Source organism: Balaenoptera acutorostrata, chromosome 9 (genome assembly GCF_949987535.1).
Source record: "Balaenoptera acutorostrata chromosome 9, mBalAcu1.1, whole genome shotgun sequence".
NCBI lineage: Eukaryota > Metazoa > Chordata > Mammalia > Artiodactyla > Balaenopteridae > Balaenoptera > Balaenoptera acutorostrata.
Window position 1 is genome coordinate 56,801,916 of NC_080072.1, and position 15,763 is coordinate 56,817,678.

The following is a 15,763-nucleotide window of genomic DNA, read 5'->3' on the forward strand; positions in this document are numbered from 1 at the left end:
TTAAAAATAGAATTACCATATGATCAGAAAGTCCACTTAATGGATATATTGCCAAAACAATTGAAAGAAGGGTCTTGAAGAGATATTTGTACACCCATATTCATAACAGCATTATTCACTATAGCTAGAATGTGGAAGCAACTCAAGTGTTCATCAACTGATGAATGAATAAGCAAACTGTGGTATATACATGCAATGGAATATTATTTAGCCTTAAAAAAGAAAGAAAGTCTGCAATGGATGGATTTAACATGGATGAACCTAGAGGATTTTATGCTAAGTGAAATAAGCCAGTTGCAAAAAGACAAATACTACATGATTCCACTTATATAAGTCAGAATCAGAGAAAGAAAGCAGAATGGTGGTTGCCAGGGTCTGGGGGTTGGGAAGTTGGTAGGGATGTTATTGTTTAATGAGTATAGAATTTGAGCTTACAAGACGAAAAGAGTTAGGTAGCTTGATGGCAGAGATGGCTGTACAATGTAATGAATGTATATTAAAATGACTGAACTGTATGTTTACAAATGATTAAAACAGTACATTTTATATTATGTGTATTTTTACCACAGTTAAAACATTTTTAAAAAATGACTAAAATCTGAACAAACTATAGGCTTTTAGTTTAAAAACCTTATGTTCACATGAAAACCTGTACACAAATGTTCATAACAGATTTATTTATAATAGCTCATAAACAGAAACAGTCAGATAGCCTTAAGTTGGTGAATGATTAAACGAACTTCAGTACCTCCACACAATGGAATACTACTCAGCAATGAAAAAGGATAAACTATTGATATATATATAATAACCTGGATAACTCTCAAAGGGAATTATATTGAATGAAAAAAAGCCAATCACAACAGGTTATATACTCTATGATACTATCTATATTACATTCTCAAAATGACAAAATAATAAAAGTAGAGAACAGATTAGTGATTGTGAAGAGCTAGGGTTTGGGGTGAGGGGAAGTGGATGGAAGTAAGGGGAGTGTAGTTATCAAAGGGAAACAAAAAGAATACTTCCAGTGATGAAACTAGTCTATGTCTTGGTTGTGGCACTGGATATACAACCCTACACATGTGATAAAACTCCACAGAGCTATATATACAAACACACACAAGATGAATATAAGTAAAACTGGGGAAATCTGAATAAGATTGGTGGGTTGCATCAATGTCAATATCTTGGTTTTGATATTGTACTAAAGTTTTGCAAGTTTTACCATTGGAGTAAACTGGGTAAAAGGTATACAGGATCATTTTGTGTTATTTCTTACAGGTTAATATGCAATTATCTCAAAATAAAAAGTTTAATTAAAAAAACACAATTTTAGGGCTTCCCTGGCGGCGCAGTGGTTGAGAATCTGCCTGCTAATGCAGGGGGACACGGGTTCGAGCCCTGGTCTGGGAAGATCCCACATGCCGCAGAGCAACTAAGCCCGTGAGCCACAACTACTGAGCCTGCGCGTCTGGAGCCTGTGCTCCGCAATAAGAGAGGCCGTGATAGTGAGAGGCCCGCGCACTGTGATGAAGAGTGGCCCCCGCTCGCCGCAACTAGAGAAAGCCCTCGCACAGAAACGAAGACCCAACACAGCAAAAATAAATTTTAAAAAAAAAACAAAAAAACAAAAAAAACCACAATTTTAAAAAATATAATAAAAATGTACTCTGGGGTTTATAACAAAAATATTATTTATAACAGCAATAGCACAAAGGGCAGCAGATAGTCAATGGAATTAAGATTTTAATATTCTATACTTTATATTATGGAATAATTTAACTCAAGGTGGATTGTAATAAGATAAGGATACTTTTTACAATTCCTAGAGCAACCAGTAAAAAATAATTTAAAAATGTAAGAAGCCAGTAGAGGAGATAGAATACTAAAAAATAATTAACTAAAAAAAATTAAAAGGCAGGAAAAGAATGACCAAAATAACCAATCTAGAATAAAAAGGACAAATAGAAAAAATGGTATGATGTAATATAAACCCAAGTATATTAATTATTAAACTAAATATTAATGGGCCAAACATTCCCATTGAAAAGCAGAGACTGTCCTACTAAATATAAAAGCAAGAACCAGGGGCTTCCCTGGTGGCGCAGTGGTTGAGAATCTGCCTGCCAATGCAGGGGACACGGGTTCGAGCCCCAGTCTGGGAAGATCCTACATGCCGCGGAGCAACTAGGCCCGTGAGCCACAATTGCTGAGCCTGTGTGTCTGGAGCCTGTGCTCCGTAACAAGAGAGGCCACGATAGTGAGAGGCCCGCGCACCGCGATGAAGAGTGGCCCCCACTTGCCGCAACTGGAGAAAGCCCTCGCACAGAAATGAAGACCCAACACAGACATAAATAAATAAATAAATAAATAAATTAATTAATTAAATAAATAGTTTTTTTTAAAAAAAAGCAAGAACCAATAATATTTTTAAAGAGATGTTTATAAGAGATGTACTTTAAATATAAAGACACAAAGCAGTTGAAAGACAAAGGACACAAAAAGAAATTCACACAAATACTAATTATAAGAAAGCAAGTGTGTCAATATTAATAAAAGTAATCTTTAGACAAGAATTATAACCAGAGAAAATGGACATTTCATAATGAAAGGGTGGATTCACCAGAAAGATCTAACAATTCTAAAATGCAAATACACCTAATAAAAGTTTAAAATATGAGAAGCCAAACAACCATAACAATCACAATAACAGCAACAAACAGAGCTAAAGGGAGAAATATACAAATCAACAATCATAGTTGGAGATACTACACCCCCTTCTCCATAACTGACAGATGATGCACAAGGAGGCCTTAATTTCTCTCTGACTGAAGAGGTTGCTCCCAGAAGAAAGAAGGAAGAAGCATGGTCTAATCTCCTTGTCAACATGATACCTACATCTTTTCTAAATAGAATGATAATATTTACCAGGAAGAGAGGCCTTATGTATAGAACATTTTTTAAAAGGATGTTTGTGGTTGAGTATTTCTTTATTATATATTTTGTAAATAAATACAGAATGTGGATTTATGACACATGCGTCCCTGGAGAAAGTCACATAAGCTATACAACTCCCTGGGAGTATTAAATGCAGATGTTCTGTAACTCAAATGCTCTCCTTCTAAGTGAAATAACCCTGCAAACACTCACTTGGAGGTCGTATCTATTACCGTGGGCCACAGAGTATGTGTCCAATAAAGGAAGAAACCTGCAAAGTTGAAATCAATGTCTCTGACCTCTCCTTGCTTTGTCTGAGCCTCTTGATAGACTGCTGTATCTTTGAAATTAATTATAAAACTTCATAGTAGGTAAGTTCTCTGATGTGTGTGAGTTTGATCTGCAAACTAATGTTTTGTGTTAACTGAATAGAAAAAGCAGGGGGAAAATGTAGTATAAAATGCTTAAGAAGACTATCAACCAATTTAAACTAATTGATATTTATAGAATATCACACCCAACAAATGAAGAGAGCTCACCTTTTTTCAGGTGGACATGGGAAGTTCACCAAGATATACAATATAGTGGTCTATAAGACAAGTTTAAATACATTTAAGTATTGAAATCATGTGTTTTATAATGTTCATCGAGCACTCTTGATTAGCACCAAGGTAAGCTTTGGTGAGATTTTTTATCATTTCTATGTGTCTGGACTACAAGAAGAAATCAATGGGGGAGGAGATTTATAAATCAGCATTCATGTAAGACAAATCAAAATAATGCCTCTATTATTTCAATCAATAAACCATTTTTATTCCCAACATCTGATATACACATTGTGTCCATCTGTTTGTATTCTGAATTGACAGCTTTGTCTTATACCAAAACAAACCTTTCAAAGGAATGTCAATAAAATTAAAAATTTTAAAAGAAAAACAATAAAGTATTGAAATCATATAGAGTTGTTCTCTGGTCACAGTGACCTTAAATCAGAAGTCAATAACACTAGAGTAGATGGAAAATCCTCAAATTTTAAAAAAGTTAGCAACACGTTTCTAAATAATCCATGAGTCAAGTGGGAAATATAAAAATTTTTAAATATTTTAAACTGGATAATAAGAATATATCAAAAATATTTGTAGAATGCTTGCAGGGAAATTCATAGCTTTAAATGTTTACATTAGCAAAGAAGATCTAGAAACAATCACCTAATTTTCTGCTTCTAAAAGAGCAAATTAAACCTAAAGGAAATAGAAGAAAGAAAATAATAAAGATAACAGCAGTCAACGAAATAGGAAAGAAAATGTGCAACAGAATAAAGCTAACGAAGCCAAAATTTGGTGTTTTGAAATGGTTAATAAAACTCATAAACCCCTGGCAAGACTGACCAAGAATCAGAGGGAAAATAAAAATTTCCAGTACCAAAATGTATTGGAACTACAGGTGACAGTTGCACAACATTGTGAATGTACTAAATGTCACTGAATTGTTTACCTTAAAATGGTTAACTTTATATGAATTTCACCTCACTAAATTTTTAATAAATTAAAAATTTTTTAAACACTTAAAAATTCCCACATCAGAAATAAAACAGAGGGCATCTCTATATTCATATAAGTTTGATCAAAGTAATGTATTTAAAGCATTCTCAGTCAAAATGGCAAGGTCACAATGTTTTGTGAGTGTGGTCTGATGGAAGTAAGCACTGATCACAGAGAATGTATTGGAAATGTGATCATAATAAAGTATTCTGGTCATGAACAGTATACAAATAACACGTTATAACCGCTTAACTTCTTAAAATTTAGTGTTTCTTGAGGGGAATGACTTGGAATAAAGTCTGCTCATGAACGGTCATGATCAACCTTGTATTACAGGCATACGGAAAAAACCCTTATTCTTCTTATTAGAATATATAGTTTCCTTAAGAAAAAGGATGATGCCTCGCTTATGTTGACTTTTCACATAAAACTAGCATGGCGCACTGTACATATTACTACTCAGTGAATATCTGCTGAGCTAAATTAAACTGCTTGATTTTCTAATAGGACTCAGGATATGATCTCTCTTAAGTCTGATGCCAGCTGAAACTATGCCCATATAACTACGGCCAAGGAATAACTAAAGGCTTATTAGTGAAAGAATTTGGACTCTGGAGTCTGTCAGGCCTATATTTATTTATTTATTTTTTTTTAAAGTATTTATTTATTTATATATTTATTTATGGCTGTGTTGGGTCTTCGTTTCTGTGCGAGGGCTTTCTCTAGTTGCAGCAAGCGTGGGCCACTCTTCATTGCGGTGTGCTGGCCTCTCACTGTCGCGGCCTCTCTTGTTGCGGAGCACAGGCTCCAGACACACAAGCTCAGTAGTTGTGGCTCACTGGCCCAGTTGCTCCGCGGTATGTGGGATCTTCCCAGACCAGGGCTCGAACCCGTGTCCCCTGCATTGGCAGGCAGATTCTCAACCACTGCGCCACCAGGGAAGCCCAGGCCTATATTTAAATCTCAGTGTGGTTCCTTACTGACCAACTGTATTAATGTTGGTGAATTACCTAACCTCCTTGAACTTTTCCTCTTTAGAGGCAAGATTCCTCATTCGCAGAATGGTGGTGATGATAATTTCCAGGGCACAGCATGTAAGGATGGTGATGATAAAAGCAACATTCATACGACAACATATGAACAACATTATGTTCATACATTTGCCCAGCATTTTGCCCTGTGCATATATGAATTATGTCACTTAATCCTTTAACCATTCTATCAAGTTACTGTTATCCTTAATTTTCAAATGAGAAAACTGATTATTAGAAACTTGTCCAAAGTCACACGTGTAGCTGATGGGTAAGCCAGAATTTCAAAAAGAGCCTGTGGTCTACCAACAGAACTTGACACATAATAAAGGCTCAATAGTGGAAGCTATTATAATTATTTCCAACTACTAGATTAATCTAAATTATGATTAGGAGAGAAGGAAATCATCTTGGAGCCATTTTCTCTTTGATAAAAAAGTAAAAGGAAATAGAAATACACTCAAAACAGAGGAGTAGTTGCGCAAAGAGAAATCTTCTGAATGGGAAAAAGAGGTAAAACATGTATAATTATCTAATTCTAAAAGAAAAAAGACATATTTTATGATCATCTCCCCCCATGGCCAGAGAGGCCAGAAAAGTCGGAACATGAACAGAGGTGTATCCAACAGCCTAGCTCATGGCTTGAGACACAGAAAGATATTTAGGGGAATTTTTACTAGCTCAAGGAGATTTTGGAGATATGTATGTATATCTGAACAAAAAATATATATATAAGTTCAGACTGTCTCTGAAGCATTTACAATTATCAGAAAAAAAATTATTTTTAATCTAAGAGAAAGGGAATATGGATTAAATTAAACAGTGATTAATAATAGTTAAGTTTGAAAAAGTTACCATTTTATTCCCAGGTGCTTTTAATTCTGAAAAGCTGTCTCTGATTATATATTTATAAATGTGGTGGTTAAGAATTTCAGTTTCTTCTCACACTTGGCTGTTTTAAGGGTTTTTCTAATAATGTTCTGAATTTTATCTATAAGAAATCTGGCTATCTGGATTACAAAGTTATTTACAAGGTACTGCAATGCATCTAGTAATGGCAGAAGGAAATCAACAACTTTCTGAGTTCTGACTTTTCAATGATCAGTTTATATAAAAACAAAAACACCAAGCATACAAAAAGGTGTGTTGAATGATGAGAGATTGAAGCATGAAGGAGGAGCTGAAGAGTATGTTCCAGGAAGAGTCTACCCTTGATAAATGTTTGTTGGCAGAGATGGAGGGAAGGGTAAGAAGATGAAAACAGGGGATTCCAAAAAGATAGCCACACACAGAAATCCTGAGGTGGGAGGGGGAACCTAAGTAGCTTGGTTGGGATGCAGATTTCGTGCAAGTAAGGCAATATATGCCAAAAGAGATGTGGTCAAACACTTACCTCAATCCACTGTAGAACAATCTCTTGTAGTCAACATTTATTCTACTGATATTTTCTTTTGTGAGGCGTTCAATGGAGAATAACTGGCCCACTTGCTGAAAACCAGGAGCTCTTTTCCTGACATACTCCCTATCAAAACCAGGCACCCAAAAAATCTGTAAGGAAAAACAGGAAGTCTTTCAGTGGATAATCCAGCCGTTTGGGTACAAACAGCCCCAAGTAGAATGGGTGGAGCCCCATTCCAGCATGGGTAACAGTCCATAGGGAGCAGAGAGATTCTAGCCCTTGGTGATAGAGTCAACCTGGCCTAATATTGTCTAATGAATTCTTATAATGGGGCTTTCACCCAGGTTGTTCTGGAGCTGAGTTTTCCCAGTTAACATCATGGGACCAAGGGTCCACTGTGTCCTCACACTAGCCAGAGTGGATGAGGAGCTGGTACGTGTGGATGAAAGGTGGGAATCATAAACATCTCCTCTGGCTAATGATGCTAAAAATCATCTTTGCAAGGAGTCATTTCCTGCCAACAGGGAATGCTATTATGACTCATCTGTGGAAATAGTTCTATTTGCAAAAAGACACATATTTGTTTCACTCATAGCTTTCTTCTATATTCTGAGAATTTAAGACATTTGGAATGACTGACTGCCCAAATGCAGAGTTGCTTCTGAAAAACATGATGGAAAAGTCTCTGCTCAAAAAGTCTCTTTATATGTCATTAATGGAAGCCAAGTCCTCAAAGCCTTAGTGTTCCATACCGAGGCTCTTTCTTGTTTTTTCATAAGGACCAATGGCAATAGAACTTGAGTGGCTTGGCCAATTAAATAAATTATTCCCCCCAGTGGGGAGCAGCAACTAAGAGAAGAAAGAAGGGGTAGATTCTTTCTCCCCGTTACCTCGAGGCTCTTTCTAATAGCTGTATGCTGGTGATGGTGCAGGCCACATCATATAGCCATTACACACATTCCCTTTTAACAGAGTGGTGACATTGCATTTGGTTTGTAATAGCAAATAGCTTCAATGTTTTTCCCCACTGATGTAAATTTAATTGGGTCATTCTTAGATTGCCACATATAGCTGTATAAAGTAGTCATCTCCATTTTTACAGGGAGCAAAATTATTTTAGGATTCCAGGGAAGATCTACAAGGTAGGTCAGATTCAGCTGCTACGCTCCTGGGACACGCTACCCACCTCCCAACCTCTACCATAAATACTAAGATAGACATACCAGATGTTGCTCAATCTTAGAGTCAAGGATCACGCTTACTACATGGCGGACATACGAGCTTCTGTGAAAATGTCTTGGTGCAGGGGCATTAAGATCAAATATCACAGATTTTTTTTCCTTCTGTGCAAGTTCCAATAATTCAGTTAGTTTTGGAATCTTCTGATTTCCTGCTTTTTCTCTATCAGCCTCTGATAGGGGCTTCATATTGTAAAATGGTTTGAACTAAAAATAAATATATCATAGAAAACATTGGCTCCTGTCAAAAGCATTTTCCAATTCTCCTGCTTTTAGCCCCACACCCAGCCCTACCTCCATGTTGGTCCATTATCATTCAACCCACCAGGCCCTCCAAAATACTGGTCCTGAGAAAAGATTTGCCAAGAAGAGAAATTAAATGTAACCTCCATAGGTAATCATGGTATTTGGAATGATTTATTCTATATTGTAGAACCTGTTGTATTTGTACTGAAGGTCCTTCATGTTCTTGTCTTGAACTTCCTTTTCAACCTTTTTCTTTCTATAACTCAAAGTATTACAATCCCCTTTCAGTTGCACTGGCTTCCACATTTTCTCTCACTGTTCTAGTTTTGTGTAATGGAAAGAAAATAGGCTTTGACTTCAGACTGAATTGAATTCAATCCCAGCTCTATCACTCACTTGCCTTCCTTACCATATCCACCTGTTAAAATCCTATCCTCAAACTGCAAAGCCCAGTTCAAATGCTACCTCCTTAATGAACCCTCCCTTAAATATTCCTAAACTAAAGAGACTTCAATGGTGCTAAAACCCCAATGACCCATTTTTAGGTCTTTGTAATTGTATGTCTCATTCTGCCTTCTACAGTCATTTGTACATATCCTAGACCAGATTCAAATCCTAGCTTCATATACTTCTTGCTGTGTAACATTGATAAAATCATTTAAAATTTCAAAGTCTTCATTACCCTAATATAAAATGGGGAAGGGGAGAAGTAATCTATGTATTCACAGGATTATTTTGAAGGTCAAGTATGATAAAATATTTATCAGGTCTAGGAGCGTGTCTGGTACACAGAGAAGTGCACAATTCACAATAGTTCCCTCACTCTTTACTGCTTCTACTGGAGTGCAACTCCCTAATGGCAGGAACTGTTATAATTTCTTTGCAGCACACAGCATTTCATCTTATACCTCAGTCCATACACATATTAGCTATACTAAATTTAATAGATGGCTACTTTTATTGTCATTTGCCAATTTTAGATCATTTGTAGGTAAAGTCAGTGATAACAGGCTATCTCTCAGGAGAAGGAAGCAGCAGCTACCTCACATTTTACCAAGATTCAAATAATCTCTCTTTTTCTCTATACAACTTTATCTTCATTCTCCTTCTCGCCCTTTCTATTTCTTCTCCATCCTTTGACTTCCTAAGCAACCTGCCCTTTCTCACCTTTTTCTCAAGAAAAAATAAATCACATTGCACAATATTCCCATGCTATACCTGAAGGCAGATAGTAAGTCTGGAATTAAACCATGGTCTACATCTGAGTAGAGGTTTATAAGTAAAGGTTTTCTTAATCCTCAGGAAAACAGAAATTTGCTTTGGAATACAAGCTTTTGTTAGATTCTACCAGATCTAGACCAACTGATTCACTAAATCACTAGACCTTCATGAGGGGAAAATTGTTAAAAGAACAGGATGGGAAAGACCAAGAAAGGATTTAAATAACTCAGCTGTGCATAATTTTTAAAATGTCCCTGAATGGGCAAAAGGAATAAGAAATGCACTATACAAGGACATTTATTTATGAAACCTTTACTTTAATGATAAAGTGGATGAAAAATTCAAAATAGTAAAACTATAAAGATTAATCAACAGGAGAGTTTAAAACTAGATTCCAGTAATCTCTAAACAGCATTAATCTCTAAACAGCATTACAGGGTAGATCTAATATCTGAAGTAAGTTGAGCTTCTTTTTTATATATAAAATGGGGGGACTTATTCAGAAAAATAAACTGGAAAGGGACAATGCCAGTTTAGACTGTCTCCAATATAAGGTTGAACATTTTTAAAACAGTACTAAAAAGTCCTTGGTTCTCTATGCCTATGCTTAGAAAAATTGCAAGTAGAAGAGCCAGTGGGTGATCCAATGTATCATATTGGTTTAGAAGTAGGAAAATTATCCAAAATCTGCCCAGTGATGCCACTTTGAGGGAAACAATACCACTCAACAGACAATTATGATGAGAACTATCTGTAAATATCAATGAACAACAATACAGTTTTCTTGTTGATACAGGTACAACTACCTTTACTATTAATGTCACTACCATAGAAAATCAGATTTCTCAGAGTACTAAAACCAAGAAGTGGGAATTTTTAACAATCTTAAGTCCTTTTCCATGTCTTCATCTATAACTGTCAGAAGAACACTCCTTTCTTCTCTATGGCACATTCTTATCAGTTTTGTTAGGAACCTACTTTGCAAGAACCACCACAAGAAATGTAGCACAGACAAATTACTATCAGGAGTCACAGAAAATTCTACTGTACATTATCAAATTATAACTATGGACATGAGTATGTTGATTCAAAAAAATAACCAAATAATTGTTCACGGTACCAGAACCCAAGGGGAAAAGAGGCAGAATAATTGGCGTTAAACCCACAAGAGTTCAGATTGACTCTGTTGACACTGTTGCCTAAGATCCTATTAATGCTGAAGTTAGAAAAGATCTAAGCCAACTATAACAGGCAATATAACAAGGCTTAATTATCCCTTGCATTAGTCCAAGCAATATGTCTATTTTACATGTTTTTTAAAAACCCCAAAACTGAGATGGTGGTCTGCCACCAATATTTGTGAGCTATTAACCAAAGAGTTATACCTCATTTTCTAGCACTGCCTAACCTGAATGTACTCTCTTTGGTCCTATCTTTACTTTCTTTCATGTCCTAGTTTATAAAGATAGCTAATATTTATTGCTTTCACCAGAGCAAAATCAACACTTCACCTGGAAAGTTATGTTTCAGGCATTTATGGAAGTCCCATCCTACTTTTCTCAAGTCTTAAAACAAGATCTTAAGGATATGCAGTAACCCATACCCATCTTGAAATTCTAAGACTGACTCTATAATTCTATTCACATAGACTCTAAGGAGAAATTTTAACTCTACAAAATAACAGTTCATTATCCAGGAATCAGCAAACTTACTCTGTGAAGGGCCATACACTAAACATTTTTGACTTTGTTAGACATATAGTCTATGTCACAATTATTCAACTCTGCTATTATATTGCAAAAACAGCCATAGACAATACATAAGTGAATAAGCATGGCTATGTTCCAATAAAACTTTATTTATGGATACTGAAATTTGACTTCTATATAATTTTTATGTGTCATGAAACATTATTCTTTTGATTTTTCTTCAACCATTTAAAAATGCAAAAACCATTCTGAGCTCACAAGCTATATAAAAATAGTCAGTGGGCTGGATTTGAACAGCAGGCCATAGTTTGCAAACCCCTGACCTAGGCCATGACCTATTGGCTAAGGAGAGACATAATCTAGTGAGAGATTACAAATTATACAAAATTATCCAAGGCCAAACACTAAAGAAAATTAAGATGATTTCTGGGATTAACTGGATGTTGTAGAGTATAGGTAGCAAGCTTTTTTGAAATAGCTCTCTGTATGATTTGACTTACATCTTGGAACCATTCTCACAAAACACAGAAAACAGAAAGACCTTCAGTGATCTCAAAATATTTCTTCAACCATCATCTTTGCTGATCTTCCAGATCATCATAAACCTTTCTTTTTGAAAGTTAAAGGTAAGGCCATAGTCTATGGGTATTAATTTAACAACATGAGATACATCAAAGACTCTGCCTATTAATGCCTATTCGCTGATCCAAGGCTTTTTATCTTTGCCTCAGAAAAACATGCAGTCTTAGCTAAATTAGTCTAATAATCTTCAGATCTCATACTAGGTACATCTTTCTATTTTATGGTACCACATTCAATATAATGCCTCTTGTTAACTTAAAATACCCAGTATTTTTATGTTAGTTGATTAATTACAAAATACCTACTTTCTCTTTCTCATATTACCAGTCACTAATGTAACACGCTTAATAGCAACTGTATTATCCTTATCAACAAAGGAGAATCTCATCATTTCTATAATTTGAGAACTGTCCGCACCTGGAACAGATCTTTTGGATACTCCTGTATCAAATATTGATTTAATGTTATTTATTGATAGGTTAAACTTAAAAATGAAAAAAAGTAATAAATAATAGGCTGATTATGCAATAATTTTTCTAGATTCCCTTAAAGAATCTCAGATCCATTACCGGATATCAAATTGGCTCAACTGGCCAAAATTATGGCTCTCTCTATGGCATGTGGGATTACTAAAAATAAAAGGGTAAATATATACATTGCTTGTTTGCTTTTCAAGTGGTTCACAACTTTGGAATGTTATGGGGAAAAAAAAGAGATTTTTAACCTCTTCAGTTATCTGTATTAAAAATGAATAATAAATACATGTATTACTAGATGTTTTGGAACTCCCCAAACAAATTGCTGTCCTAAAGGTAGAGCTCCACAGTAAAACAGACGTTAAAGGAAATGCTTTGGCAGATCATCAACAGATGATCTAAACAGAATGTTCTGATTAATATCCTTAGACAAGGGCCTCTTACAGAGAAGAAAGACCAACCTATGGAATTCAAGAATTCCATCATTAATGCAAACTTGGTAATTGAAGAGAAATTTATTCTCTCACAGTTTGGAGGCCAAAAGTCTAAAACCAAGGTGTTAGCAGGCCCATGCTCACTCTGGCGGCTCTGGCGGAGAATCTGTCTGTACTAGCTTCAGGTGACTGCTGACATGCCTTGGCCTTCTTTGGCTAATAGCCACATCACTCCAGTTCCTACCTCCGTGATCACATCGCTTCCCTTCTCTGTGTGGTCTCCTCTATATGTATGTCTGTTCTCCCCTTGTCTCTCCATTACAACAATACATGATTATATTTAAGGCCCACCCAGATAATCCAGGATAAGCTCCTTCTTTCCAGATCCTTAACTTAATCACATCTTTTGCCTTTATGATAATGGTCACAGGTTCTAGGGATTAGCATGTGGCTATATCTTTTCTGGGGTCACCAATCAACCTACTATACCAATTTTATCAATAATGATTATTTGTGTAAGTAATACCTAAATGAAGGGAAATATACTTAAGCTAGTAGAAGATTTTTTAAAATGCTTGGGATGTAATAGTGAATGTTTGTCATGACAATTCTCAGAGAAAATATACATAAAACTTCACTAAAGTTGGTTGTGTGTCTTGTATAATTTCTGTCTTCTTTTAATATGTGGGAATCAAGCTTTTTGATGTTAACCCAGGACAAGGTTAAATGTTCTGTGGGGCTGTTAGACCTCTCCAATTGTAGGACTCCCCAAACCCTTAGAAAACAATATCTGCTTATAAAGAGTCTGAAAAAATAGCATATTTCCTAGGAAACAGCCTTCTAAGGATATTGATTCCATCACCAGGAATTGAATAATTTGAGGTAATTATCAAAAATTTGTCTTTCACTTTGGCTGATACAATAAATACATAATTTATTATAGTATTATAAATAACATAGCCCAAGCCCTTGGCATACAACATCACAGTTTAAATTCTTTAGCCTGAGTAAATATAGAAAATAAAAAAGCACTAAATTTACTTTTAACCAACTAGCACCATTGTTAACACTTTGTGTTGTAGCTCCATTGGGTGGCTGATGTTTATTAAATGCAATTACAAGGACTTGCATTGGACTTGGTTTTGTGGCAGTGGATGGTACTTGAAATGCAGTGTTTCAGGAAAATTAATTTATCAATGCCATTAACTGTACATTTTCAACAACACTGAGAGAGAAGAAATGAGTATGACACACAGATTTGCTTACTAAGCCCTGGATACAAGATAACCATTCATTCAGCAAGCTTATGCTGTGTGTTCATAAAACACCAATCCTGCTCTCAAGATATTCACAGTATAGTAAGGGAGATAAGACAGACAGACAGACAAATAAAACATGATATAAGTTCCAAGACAGTGGTCATTGAAAAGTGACCTTCTTAGAGTTGGACTACCGTAACAATAAGATACAATTTGCGGAAAACTTCAAATGCATTATTTAATTCAACCTCAGAACACTACATTAAAAATGAAAAAATTGAAGCTTGAAAGGATAAATGACATGCCCAATTGTTCAACTAATAGGTAAATGATAAGTGACACCCAACTGTTCAACAATTGATGAACAATTCCAGGCAAAAATCTAACCCTGATGCTGGGATTCTTTCCTCAGCTGTATTATTTCCCACTATAAATACCATGCTAGAATAAGAGTATTCAAAGTACTGGTTAGTAATGAGGTGGGGAGTTTGTACCAGAATATATTTTAACCAACTACTTTCTTCACCAAGAAATCTTGCTATGGAAAGAGAAAAGTCCACTGAACTAAACAGTGTGTTTAGTGACACAGCTGATTTAAATTATCTGGTTTTTCTAGAATAATAATAATTAAAGACAAATAGGTGGGTACAATAAGTTACAGAAGATTTGAGAGAAAGTGAACTACAGTTGCTTTAGTTTATGATAACTGAAAATAATGAATGTGGTAAGAATCAATTAAATGCATTAAAATTTTGACAAAGCTGGTTCAGAAACAAACTCATTTAAGATTTTTTCAAGTCTTGTGAATCATTCACCAACAAATGTTATATTATTGCAAGATTGTAATTCAGTTTTCTCTTTGTTAAAATGACAAAACTGATCTTTTAATATTCAGTCTTTTCCTTAAAATATGGACTAAATCTTTATTTACATTGTGGGTCATCTGCCCAAAATATCTGTCCTATTTTTCCCCCAAATAACTGTGTACTTTGTGGTAACCTTGGCATGCCTGGTATTATTTTTAAATAAAAACAGAAGTTCCTCACTTCTGAAGGAACTCAAGTTTCCTTAAAATTATGTTATCTTCTGCTATTTTTATTTTAAAACATTGTATTATCAATCTGCTTAATAGGTAGTAAAACTACAAACATTCATTGTTCTCAAGTACTTAATATTCTTAAATGACCAACCCACTACAATAACATTTTTTATATCACCTTTCCAGTATAGGACTCTAAATTCAGAAAAACAGAATGCAGGAGTTAGAGGTGCTGATCCCCACGCAGTCAAAAATCTGACTATAACTTTACAGTCGGTCCTCTTTATCCACAGTTCTGCATCTGCAGATTCAACCAACCACAGATGGTGCAGTACTTAGTATGCATTTTTAAAAATCTGCATGTAAGTGGACCCATGCAGTTCAAGCCCATGTTGTTCAAGGGTCAACTGTAAAATTACTGAATACTTTTGTAACCAAATTATGTGCTGTTTCTTAGACAGCAAAATATCAAAGGTTGACTTCTTCATGCTATACACCATATCCTACTTACAAGCAAGAAGGATGCCAGAAACAATTAGATATGTTTGGTATGCTCTGAATTACTTTTAATCTTGGCAATATTCCTTGTTTAGAAATCTATGGTAAGTATATGTTTATCATTATAAGCAACAGCCAAATGGTTTTCCA

General features: G+C 35.3%; 1 protein-coding gene across 1 annotated transcript in view; it reads right to left on the bottom strand.

Annotated features, from left to right (window-relative positions):
- Positions 1-15,763, bottom strand: part of GDPD4 (glycerophosphodiester phosphodiesterase domain containing 4) — a 120,008-nt gene that overhangs the window by 36,058 nt on the left and 68,187 nt on the right. Inside the window, exons 10-11 of the mRNA XM_007187635.2 lie at positions 8,135-8,356; positions 6,906-7,060 (exon numbers count right to left, since the gene is read on the bottom strand). Of these exons, the coding sequence (XP_007187697.2) occupies positions 6,906-7,060; positions 8,135-8,356 (377 nt within the window). The remainder of the gene's footprint in view (positions 1-6,905; positions 7,061-8,134; positions 8,357-15,763) is intronic.